Here is a 12,840-nt window from a genome sequence, read left to right on the forward strand (position 1 = left end):
CTTCGGTATCTCTGCACCTACAATTCCTAACAAAAGGGCTTCTGGTTTTTTAACAAAAGTTATTCTAAACATTTAAAAAAGTTTATTATATATCGTTTCCCAGAATTCCTTTATTGTTTTACAGTTCCACCACATATGATAGAAGGTGCCCTGGAAGATTCACTTTTAAATGTGAACTGAATTGAGTTCCTTCCCCATCCCTACATGTACATGACTGGCCCTGACAATGCAGTGAAAAACAGAGAGTTAATACAGGCAACGGATCATGCTCTGCTCCTGCGGTATCACTTCCCACCCCAGACCTTGGTTTTGGTGACCATCTTCCATATGGCAACTTTGATTTCGTTGTTCCTCAGGGTGTAGATCATGGGGTTCATTAAGGGGAAGACCACGGTGTGGAAGATGGCGACCAACTTGTCAAGAGCGAAGGCCTGGAAGGGGCGGCAGTACATGTAGATTGCGGGAGCGAACATGATGAAGACGATGATGATGTGGGTGACGCACGTGGAGGCTGTCTTGCCCTTCCCTTTGGTGGAGCTGGACCTCACCTTGGACAGAAGGGCCCCGTAGGAGATGAGGAGGAGAATGAAACATATCAAAGTGGCCAAGCCGCTGTTGAAGAACATGACAAACTCCAGGTTGTATGTGTCGGTGCAGGCCAGCTTGATGATCTGGTTGATGTCGCAGAAGAAGTTGTCCAGCTTGTTTGGGCCGCAGAAGGGTAGCTGGATGATGGGAATGAACTGGATCAGGGAATGCATTAAGCCAAGGAGCCACACGGTTGCAACCAGGCCCCAGCAGACGGCTTTGCTCACCACGTTGCCATAACGCAGAGGGTGGCAGATGGCCACGTACCGGTCAAAGGCCATGCCAATGAGGAGGAGGAATTCAGCCGCTCCCAGCCAGTGGAGGAAGAAGATCTGGGACATGCAGCCCCAATATGAGATGGCTTTCCTCTGCGAGTACAGGTCAGACAACATCTTGGGCGGGGTGACTGAACAGTAGCAGAGATCTAGGAAGGCCAGGTTGCCCAGGAAGAAGAACATGGGGGAGCTGAGGCGGGGGTTGCTCAAGATGGTCACGATGATGAGGATGTTCACAGGCAAGATGAGGGTGTCAAAGAAGAGGAAGAGGACAAAGAGAAAGAGCTGGACCTCCCTTCTCTGAGAGAGACCCAGCAGCACAAACTCCTTCACCATCGTGGTGCGGTTGCCCCGCTCCATCCTCTTGGGGTTGCCTCCTGCAACAAACACTCACACACATCCTCACACTGGAAGGACTGCAAGCTGTACACGAATCAGAAATCACCAACATGAAACAGCTTCTAAAACCTGGATCCGCTAGAGAGGACAAGGTGCAGACTTGAGGGATTTAACTAAAACAGGGGTAGAAAGCCTCAGGCTTGGGGCCTGAATGTGGCCCCAAGGCCTCGCTATCTGGCCCTTGGAATTCTCTGCTGGTTGACTTTTCTTGAAACAGTAGACTAGGCTCCCCCAACCTGGTGGTCTCCAGATCTTCTTGGACAACAGCTCCCATTTCCCCTCACAATGGACCACACTGACTGGGGATGATGAGAGCTAGAGTGCAATGACATGTTGAGCAGTTATGGCTGGTCCATCAGGCTGAATGGGGCATTGACCTACCAACCTTAGTCTGCTTTCAGTCAGCCCTCACCTGCTTTCTTTCTTACCTACAACCAACTAAGCAGATGGACTTGGCTGTCAGCTTCTTCCTCTTCAGTCTCAGGACCCATCATTTAAAGCAGTATTATACCACTTAAGTATATATTTAAAGCAATATCAAACCACTTTAAACAGCCATGACTCCCCTACCCCAATATCCTGAGAACTGTGGTTTGTTAAAGGAGCTGAGAGTTTATCCCCTTTCCCTTCACACAGCTACAGTACAATTCTCAGAGTGGTTTAACAAACAATCCCTCTTCCCAGACCCCTAGCTCTTCTCCTTTCAGCTAAGAACAAGCATATTGCCTGCCAGGTTTGTTTGACCACAGACAACAGTGGGACAAAAAAAGAGGAGGGAATGAGTCATAGATTTGTTAATGGAATCTATTGTAAGATTGGAGGGCTTGGCAGGAGAGGTTCAATGGGCTCGATGGACAGCTTAAAGTTGGTCAAACATAGAATCATAGAACTGTAGAGTTGGAAGAGACACCAAGGGCATAGCTGTCAACGTTTCCCTTATTCCGAATAGGATTCCTCGCAAGAAAAGAGAAAAGTTGACAGCTAGTCATCAAGGGTCATCCTGGCAATACAGGAATCTTGCCCACAGTTGCCACTGAAGCATGTTGGTCAGGCATATCCATTTGTGATGTAAACTGCAGGAAATGTATTAATGTGGGAACTAAATCATTAAGCAATTGTATCTCGATGCAGGATGATTTTTTTTGGGGGGGAGTGTTCTGAAAAGAACAAGCAGAGAAGGGAGAAGACCCTGCGCCCAGCTCAAGATGGGGGTGGATATGTGTTTGCGAATGAAATGAACAGAACAGAGTGCATTTGTATGAGAGAGAAAGGCACAGAGAGCTGAGCTTGGGTTCTGAAAGCATCTCAGGGGCTTGGCTGTTGCTCTAGAGATCTGATGTGGGAGCCATGTGAAAAGTACCATATTTTTTGCTCTATAAGACTCACTTTTTTCCTCCTAAAAAGTAAGGGGAAATGTGTGTGCATCTTATGGAGCCAATGCAGGCTGCGCAGCTATCCCAGAAGCCAGAACAGCAAGAGAGATCACTGCTTTTGCTGCGCAGCAATCCCTCTTGTTGTTCTGGCTTCTGAGATTCAGAATATTTTTTTTCTTGTTTTCCTCCTCTAAAAACTAGGTGCGTCTTATGGTCTGGTGCGTCTTATAGAGTGAAAAATATGGTGCTTAGGTTCTATGGGCAACTTGTATGTCTGTAAATATTTACCAAATGCCCACAAACCTGCAGTAACCTCCTTCCAAAGAGAAGCAAACCCAAGTTAAGTTCAGAGAACATTTCACCATCCAGAGATACGCTTCCCACGCAGAAAGTCTCAGAATTCAATCCCCAGCATATTTAAGGTATGTAAAGTAGTAAGTGGTGTGAAGGACCCCTTGTTGGAAGCCAAGAGTCACTGCCTACCAGAACAGACATTACTTGGCCAGATGGATAAATGGTCTCACTATAAGACAGCTTCATTTATTCCTATTCAAATGAGCTCCAAACACTGAGCTACAGCATGCGCAGTAGACCATTGCAGGAGCAACGTGCTGACAACCTCCATTTGCAAGAGTTGCAATTGAAATAATAGAATCATAGAATTGGAAGAGACCCCAAGGATCATCTAATCCAACCCCCTGCAATGCAGGAATATGTGGAATATCACACAGGGATTGAACTAGCAACCTTGGCATTATCAGCAGTTTGCTCAAACCAACTGAGCTGTCTGGGCATATAGTGCACTCTTCCTATGTCTGATGTACTTCCTAGCAAAGAGGGGAGATTGTTTTGCCCTCTGTTCATTGTGTGATGGATGAACATAAGATGAGTCCTGCTGGATCAGGCAAGTGGTACATCTAGCCCAGCACCCTGTTCTCACAGTGCTCAAGCAGATGTCTAAGGGAAGACCTGAGCACAGAAACACCCCCCCCTTCTGTGGTTTCCATCATCCATCGACTGGTATTCAGTCCAGTGGAAGTAGAACACAGCCATCAGGGTTAGGAGTCACTGATAGCCTTATCCTCCCATAGATAGATGGATGAATGAATGAATGAACGAACAAACGAACGAACGAACGAATAAATAAATAAAAAAATAGCTTATGACCTTCTCATGGGCATCTGGGAAAAGAAAAGAAGCCAGGGCTTTTGCATCTTTAACAGTTGTCTAGGAGAGGGAATTTCAGCAGGTATAGCAGGAATGAGAAGCTGAAATTCTCATTACCGACGAAAGAATGGCAAATGAAATTAATGGACTATGCAGAGTTAGATAAATTAACAGGAAGGATTTGAAACCTGCGGGACCAGAGATTCTTAGAAGACTGGAGTAAATATCTGAGCTATTTGAAAAGAATTTGTTATAAGCAGATTACGCTGGTAGGACTGCAAGAAGTTCTGTAAGGAGGATTATATGAAATATTGCAAGGAAGACTATGAAGAGAGTTATTAGTTAATGGCAATTAAAAGTAATAGAGAAATTAAGAAATGCAGAATAAGTGATAAAGAACGGAAAATCTTCAGAGGTTGTTGACGGAAGTCTAAAATATTGTATAAGATAAGAAGTTATGTTAAAGGACTGTTGGAAATGATATGTTAAATATATATATAAAGAGAAGCTGAAATTCTCTGTTCTATGACCTATTAGAGGAGCAGGAGCCCCATTGTGAATTTTCACCTGGTTTCCTGAACCAGACCTAGACCTGCTTTCCACAAGGCTGCTGTGTCATAGTCTTGGCCCTTTCAAAATAGTTTAAAGCTCAAACAATCTTAGGTTCAAATAAGACACAGGTAGACACTGGAGGCATGGTTGGTTAGCAGAATAGGATGTGGAGAGAGAGAGAGAGAGAGAGAGAGAGAGAGAGAGAGAGAGAGAATCAATGGAGGAAAGAGGAGCATCAGGAATGACTTACCATGCAGGATCTTGGTGCGACAAGAGATGCCCTTAGTTGGCCACAGGTCTTCACACCTCCCAATACTAAATCAGCTCCTGCCCCATGAGAATCCCTTGAATGGGAGAACGGATCTGCTCCATGTTTAGACCTGGAAGGAAGCCCAACTTGGAGTTCAGGGAGCTTGTTAAAAAGAAAAAGAAAAAAGATCGTGGCTGGGTTTGCAAGTGATGGCAGCATCCCCCAGGATGGGAAGGTGGGAGATGAATCAAGAATGAATCCAGATTGGAATGAGATTTCACTTCCGCAGTAGTGTACAATGTTGTAGATTTGGAGGGTCAGTCTGGGTGACATTTGTGGTTCCCTTTCAGTCTTACGATCATGTAGCTGTGAGGTTTAGAATCTAGTGAAAGGACACATTGAATTAGGGCACGTGTTACAGCATTAATGATCATGCCAATCTGCCTGGTGCTAAGCAATAGCTCCACCCATCTCACTCTTGTACAAAAGTTGAATTCATATTTATTCCTTTGCCCACTTTTGCTTCTGGCTCTGCCCACCACTAGTGTGTGGCCCCCAGAAGGTTGCACAGAAGCTAATGTGGCCCTCAGCCTGAGAAAGATTGTCCACCTAGCCTTATGCTTTGGCAAACCCACTTCTTCAAACTCCATCACTATTTACTTTCTTTCATTTCATACCCCAAAATCTGTGTTTGCCCATCAGCTTCCACATTGCTTGTTTGATCTCCTTGTTCCTCAGTGTGTAGATCATGGGATTCATTAGGGGGAAGACTACAGTGTGGAAAATGGCCACCACCTTGTCGAAGGGATAGTCCTGGAAGGGACAGCAGTAGAGGTAGATGATGAACATGATGAAGATGAAGATGATGTGGTGATGCAGATGGAGGCAGCTTTGCTCTTCTCTTGGTCAGATCCTATCCTCACCTTGACCAGAAGGGCTCCATAGGAGATGAGGAGAAGGATAAAAGTTGGCCAGACCACTGTTGAAGAACATGATGAACTCCAGGATGTGGGAACCTGTGCAGGCCAACCTGACAATCTGGTTAATGTCACAGAATAAGTTGTCTAACTCATTGGGGCCACAAAGGGGGAGTGGCATGATAAGGATAATTTGGATGACGGAGTGCACAAATACTAGACACCATGATGCTAGGGCCAAAATACAGTAGACTGCTCTGGCGACTAGACTGGTGTAGTGCAGCAGGTGACAACAGGCCACATAGCAGCCAATGGCCATGGCAATGATAAGGAAGAACTCGGACCCACTAAGAAAATGGAGGAAGAAGATCTGGGCCATGAAATCCTTGTAGGAGATCGTCTTGTGGTAGGAGAAGAAATCAGCAAGCATCCTATCTAAAACTCTGGAGAGCCACAGCCAATCAGTGTGGAAAATATTGAACTAGATCAGGCACCTCCAAACTCGGCCCTCCAGATGTTTTGGAACTACAACTCCCATCATCCCTAGCTAATAGGACCAATGGTCAGGGATGATGGGAATTGTAGTCCCAAAACATCTGGAGGGCTGAGTTGGGGGATGCCTGAACTAGATGTTCCAATGACTCAGTAGAACATAGTTTCCTATGTACCCATGTAAAGAAAGAAAAGCTTAAGATATTATGTCTGTTGCATTAACTTTGACTTGAGGGACCTGCCACAAAATGCCGCAGCACAGACTTCTGTTATTTAGGGGACATCAAATCATCAAAAAATGAAATGGGAGCAAATTATGGGGACCTTTGTCCCGTGGTGAATGATGATGATTGAGAAAATAATATTTTTACACACACACACACACCCCATCATGAAGCAAGCCTCATTGCCACAACCCAGTGTAGGAAGTATCACAGAAACTTGAGGCATCCCAAGAGTGGTTACCCAATCTCCAGGAGGCTCTGTTCATATGCCATCACCCCCTTTCTGAAAGCGTTAGAGAACAAATAATGCCTATTCTGCCCATGAAACTATAAAGAAAGCCCTACCAGATCTGACCAAAGCTCCACCTAGTACAGTATCCACTTCTCACAGTCATCAACAAGATGCTCATGGGAAGCCAATAAGCAGGACCTGAGTACCACTACTCACTCCCTTCCTATTGGCTTCAGCAGCTGCCTCTGACAGTGGAGGGAGTGCATAGCCTTTGTGGCTTTGGGCCATTCCTGGTTGCATCCATGAATGTGTCTAATCCTCTTCTAAATCCATTCCAGCTGGCAACCATCATTATATCTTGTAGGAGCCAAGTTCATAGTTTAACTGTGAGCTGTGTAAAGAGGAGCTCTCTTTTGCCCGTCCTGGATCTTCCAACATTTCTCCTCATTGGATAGCCCTGCATTCTTCTATTGTGAGAAAGGGAGACAATATTATTCCTATTTGCTTTCTCCACACTGTACATAATCTTCTACACCCCTGTCACCCCATCCCTTGCCCTTCAAATTATCTTATGAACTGAAAAGTCCCCAATGTTTTAACCACATGTGAGTTGCTCCAGTCCTTGAATCATATTGGTTGCCCTTTCCTGAACCTCCAAATCCTGAACCTCTAGGTTGAAACCAGCCACTCTTACGTTGCAAGGGGGACTTCAGATGCTCAACAAGAAGGACAATAAATGAAGAGGGGAAACATTGAATGACAAAAATAAAATAAAAATAACTCATCGTTTCCTGCTTTGTTGAGAAAAGGAAGACCTGCGGCCTGTCAGATGCTGTGTTTTCCACGTGCTGCAACCCTAAAATCCCATCTGATGATGATGGGACCTGTTCAGAGCTTACTCTGGAATCAAGCCCAGTCCAGCGACCAGGGAACTTGTTAAAAAGTTAGTAGCTGAACTTTGCATGTGATGGAGCTGTATCCTGGGGGGAAGATGGGGGAATATAGGAGAGTGAATGAAAGATGTACTTCATTTAGTTTTGTCCTTCCCAGTGGTATGTTGCTTGGCTTACCTGCTCAAGAAAAAGTTTATGTGACATGCATCCATGCCCTTGAAAATTGTACATGATTTAAATTAATATGTTACAAACCAGAAAGGGAAGTTGGGGGAAGTCGTTGGGGTGGGGGTAGGGAATTTATTCTGTGATTATATTATAAGATGTAAATTTGTTAAAGATGAAAAATCCAATAAAAACTATTTTTTAAAAAAGGGGAAAAAAGAAAATTGTATAGTGGTGCCTCGCAAGACGAAATTAATCCATTCCGTGAGGCTCTTCGTATAGCGGTTTTTTCGTCTTGCAAAGCAAGCCCATTGACAACTTAGCGGATTAGCGCTATTAGTGGTTTAGCGGCTTTTAGCGGATCAGCTGTTAAGCGGCTTATCAGCAGATCAGCTGATAAGCGGCTTAGCGGCTTAGGAAAAGGGGGAAAAAAGGGGGGGGGAAACCCGCAGGAACTCGCAAGACATTTCATCTTGCGAAGCAAGCCCATAGGGAAATTTGTTTTGCAAAGCGCCTCCAAAATGGAAAACCCTTTCGTCTAGCGGGTTTTCCGTCTTGCGAGGCGTTCGTCTTGCGGGGCACCACTGTACATGTAATAATAATAATGTATTACTTATAACCCGCTCACCTGGCTGGGCCTCCCCAGCCACTCTGGGCAGCTTCCAACAGGATATTAAAAACACAATAAAACATCAAACATTAAACACTTCCCTAAACAGGGCTGCCTTCAGATGTCTTCTAAAAGTCAGATAGTTGTTTCTTTCCTTGACATCTGGTGGGAATGCATTCCACAGGGTGGGTGCCACTACTGAGAAGGCCTCTGCCTGGTTCCCTGTCTGACCCCTTGTTATTATTGCAGTAGCCAGCAAACCAGGGCATGTGTGTGTTTGTGGAGAACATCATGTTGGGGACCAAATGCAACTCCATCTGGCCCTTGAAACACTCCTCAGGCCACACCTCCTTTTCCCAGGCCACACCCCTCACACCCCTCCCCAACCGGTGGATTTTGCTTGGCTGGAATGCGGCCATGAACTCTGCTAATACCTCATGCTCGTCTGGTTGGGGGATGGAGAAGGGTGTGTGTAGAAATGGGTCTACTATACAAATGTGAAATTTCCATTCACTTCTCTGCCTGCTTTTGCCACAGGTCCACCACTGGCCCTTGGAAGATTTGCTAGATGCAAATGTGGTTCCAGGGCCACAATAAGTTCCCCCATCCCTGCACCTGACCCACTGACTTCTTTGTAGCTAAGGTACTTTTGGGTACCTTTCTTTTAGATGGGTACTGTCAGGGAACTGCCATCGGTTCAGAGGCGAGAAATAGAAGGGCAGTTGTATTACAGGGAGCCTCTGAAAATCTTGTGAAGCAGTTTCTCTTCCGGGGAGGAGGAAAGTCCCACCTCTAGTGGGGAAGAGGTGCTGATTTTCTTGCAATGTCTCCCTGGACTCAGTTACATTAATAAAGATACAGCAATTTGAATGCGCTATAAACATACAACACCAGATGGCCCCAGAGAACAGGAAATTTTGAAACACAGTTTTTCATAGAGATTTATAATAATAATAATATAATAATAATAATTTATTATTTATACCCCGCCCATCTGGCTGGGCCTCCCCAGCCACTCTGGGCGGCTTCCAAAAGAATATTAAAATACTATGATACATCAAACATTAAAAGCATCCCTAAACAGGGCTGCCTTCAGATGTCTTCTAAAAGTCTGGTAGTTGTTGTTCTCTTTGACATCTGGTGGGAGGGCATTCCACAGGGAGGGCGCCACTACCGAGAGATTTCTTTCTTTTTTTATAATGATCTAATCTCTGACTTATTTATAGCACTTTTTCCCCTGTGTCTAGATCCATCCCCTGTTAATTATTCATTTGCGGCACACTTTTTCAGTGCCAGAAGAATACCAGCACCAGCGCAGCACACGGAAATGTCGTTTACCTTCCCACTATAAAGCGGTACCTATTTATCTAATTGCACTTAGGGGTGCTTTCGAACTGCTAGGTGGGCAGGAGCTGGGACCGAAAGACGGGAGCTCACCCTGCCGCGGGGATTCAAACCGCCGACCATATGATCGGCAAGTCCTAGGCACTGAGGTTTTACCCACAGCGCCACCCGCATCCCCCTTTGTTGCATTAGACCCCACCATTAAACCAATCCACTTTAATGGAGAAAATCCAAATTCCTGACTTGAATTCCCTCCCACAAAACACTGACAGTCTGAAGGTGACCTCAGCCCCTGGTTTCTCAGTTCAAGAGCTTCCAGTACAAGAACAAATGATAGCAAAGACACTCAACTGCTGCTCTGTCAGTGACATCAGGTCTCAGCAGCTATGTTCTCATCCCAAGCTCCTCAATATTAGTTGCTGGATTTGGGGGCTGAAGAAGAGCAGATGGAAGGTGCTGCTCTCTTGACCAAACAGAGGTAAAAGCCTAATCTCTTAGAGCAGAGATGGAAAGCTTTCAGCCTTCCAGATGCTGTCATACTAACATCCCATCAGCCATGACAATTGGCCATGCTGCTGAGGTTAATGGGAAGTGGAGTCCAACAACATCTGGAGTGTCACAGGTTTCCGATACCTGTCCTAGAATTTATATGAGTCCCGGTCAAACCAGAGGACCATTTTTGCTTAACATTCTCCTTATGGCATGCTTAATCTCCTTGTTCCTCAGTGTGTAGATGATGGGGTTCATCAAGGGGAAGACCACAGTGTGGAAAACAGCCACCACCTTGTCAAAAGAAAACTCCCGGAAAGGGTGACCGTAGATGTAGATGGCGGGACCAAACATGACAATGACAATGATGCTGTGGGTGATGCATGTGGAAGTAGCTTTGTTCTTCCCCTCGACAGAACCCGTTCTCACCTTGAACAGCAGAATCACATAGGAGATGAGGAGGAGAATGAAACAAAAGAGGGTGGAGACACCACTGTTGACAAACATGAAGAACTCCAGGGCATAGGTATCTGCGCAAGCCAACTTGACGACCTGAGTGATGTCACAGAAGAAGTTGTCCAGTTCATTGGGGCCACAGAAAGGGAGTGGGACAATGAGGAGAACTTGGATGATGGAGTGGACAAAACCTAGGCACCAGGATCCCCCCACCATGGCACTGCAGACTGGCCTGCTTACTATGGTGGCATAATGCAATGGGTGGCAAATGGCCACATAGCGGTCAATGGCCATGGCAATGAGAAGGAAGACCTCTGACCCTCCCAGCAAGTGGAGGAAGAAAATCTGGGCCATGCAAGCCTTGTAGGAGATGGCCTTGCGGCTGGAGAAGAAATCAGCAAGCATCTTGGGAGGGGTGACGGAGCAGTAGCAGATGTCCAGAAATGCCAGGTTGGCCAAGAAGAAGTACATGGGGGACCCCAATCGGATGTCGCTGAGGATGGTCATGATGATGAGGATGTTTCCTGGCAGGATCAGACAGTAGAAGAGAAGGAAGAGGAAGAACAGGAAGAGCTGGGCCCCTCGTGCCTGGGAGAGACCCAGCAGAATGAACTCTTTCACCATGGAATCATTTCCTTGCAGCATCCTTCCAGAAGCCTATAACATTAGGGCATAGAGACAGCAGACAGAGAAAATACTTTCCTCCTTCTATTCTGACACTAGAACTTGTGGAACTCCAAGTTACCAAGCAATGGGGGTGAGGAGGCAATTTGCTGTGGAGAAGGGATGGGCGGGAGCTATGCCCCTCATAACTTGTTGCTTACATTCCTACATCCCTTCTTCACAACAATTTCCTGCCAAAGCAGGGTTCCGGAGTCATATCTGCAGCATTGTGGGAAAAGATTGGGCATGGCAGAACGGTAGGGTGGGCATGGGGCAATCAGGTTGCAGCTTTTCTCTGCAAAACACCTCTCATGCTAAGAGGATGTGCTCAGGAAACGATCAGTTCTATTAATTATGAAATGACAGCCTGAGCATCCCTCTGTATGCACCACATTCTGTGCTAAACACGTCATTCACAAAGCCAGTGCTGATCTCATGACATGTAAGAACATAAGAAGAGCTCTGCTACATCAGGGCAATGGAACATTTCTTCCAACAGCATCTTGTTTGCACAGGGGCCAGCCAGATGCAGCACCTCTCCCTCCTTGTGATCCCCATCAACTTGTAGTTGGAGGCATCTGACCATCATGGCTTGTAGCCACTGCTAGCCTTATCCTCCATGAATTATGCTAGTTGTCATCTAAAGCTGTCCAAGTTGGGAACCACCGCTTTATCTTGTGGGAGCAAATGTTAGGCTATGAGCCATGTAAAGAAGCAGTTTGCTTTGTCCATCGGACATTTCCCAATGTTTCACTTCCTTGGATGGTCCTGGGTTCTAAAACTGGGAGAATTGGGAAGGGAAGCTTTTCATAAAGAACAGATTTAAAACAGGCATGTTTCTCGGTTCAAGACACTGAAGAAATTTGATCCATTTTGCGTTTAAAGGTGAACCTCCCTAATCTGCATGCTCCAAAACAACATGAGATCTGAAATATAACCGCCTTGTGAAATTTGCACTTTTCCAAATTTTGCAGTGCTGCTCGCCAGCCAAGCGATGTGTACAAAAATGCACATGCTAGGTTAACCTGTGTAGAAAATGCATCTTTTAGGGCTTATCCATTCCTCTACATTTTCCCAGGCAGAGTCCATGCTTTAAAGCACTCTTTTCTTTTGCTCTGGAGATTTCCCTGTGAAAATCCCTTCTTTAACGCTGAATTGGAGCAAATGGCAATTTACAGAAAATCTGAATTGCATTTGTTGCACTTCAGCTTTAAAGAGTGGGTTTTCATGGGGAAAGTTCTGTGGTGAAAAAAGGAGTGCCCAGATGTGGAGCTTTAACGCGTGGACTTGGAAAGTGCAGGGCAAAAGGTAAGGGTGAATAAGCCCTTAGTGAAAACTATGTACAGCTGTGGTTCTCAGTTAGGGGTCCAGGGACCCCTGGGGGTCTGCGGCCTCATCCCTTGTCTCCCCTCAGCTAAATACAGTGGTACCTTGGGTGTCAAACATAATCCGTTCCGGAAGACCGTTTGACTTCTGAAACGTTCGACAAGCGAGGGCGGTCGACAATTCCCATTGAGAAAATTGAGAAAAATGCCCTGGAAGCTGTTCGGCTTCCGAGGAGCATTCGAAATCAGAAGCATTTACTTCCTGGTTGTCAGCGTTTGAAAGCCGAATCGTCTGGCTTCTGAAGCATTTGGCAACCGAGGTACCACTGTATTTGGCATTTTTGCATAGTAATATCCCAAATTTTATGGTCTGTTGTAGCACTGTGCGATTTTTCAATATATTGGCCGAAATCGGTTTTGAAATCA

General features: G+C 45.7%; 1 protein-coding gene and 1 long non-coding RNA gene across 2 annotated transcripts in view; one reads left to right on the plus strand and one right to left on the minus strand.

Annotated features, from left to right (window-relative positions):
• The window catches only part of LOC309326666, a 271,304-nt gene that overhangs the window by 10,931 nt on the left and 247,533 nt on the right, over positions 1–12,840 (plus strand). The gene's annotated exons all lie outside the window — the stretch shown is intronic.
• On the minus strand, positions 7–11,102 carry LOC309326593 (olfactory receptor 4N2-like). Its single transcript, XM_081835451.1, has 3 exons — positions 10,400–11,102; positions 4,605–4,766; positions 7–725 (listed from the first exon to the last, which is right to left on the minus strand). Exons 1-3 carry the CDS (start codon positions 11,069–11,071, stop codon positions 285–287), a joined length of 1,275 nt encoding a protein of 424 aa, XP_081691577.1. The 5' UTR covers positions 11,072–11,102; the 3' UTR covers positions 7–284.

This window comes from Podarcis erhardii (genome assembly GCF_964252035.2).
Source record: "Podarcis erhardii genome assembly, chromosome: 13".
NCBI lineage: Eukaryota > Metazoa > Chordata > Lepidosauria > Squamata > Lacertidae > Podarcis > Podarcis erhardii.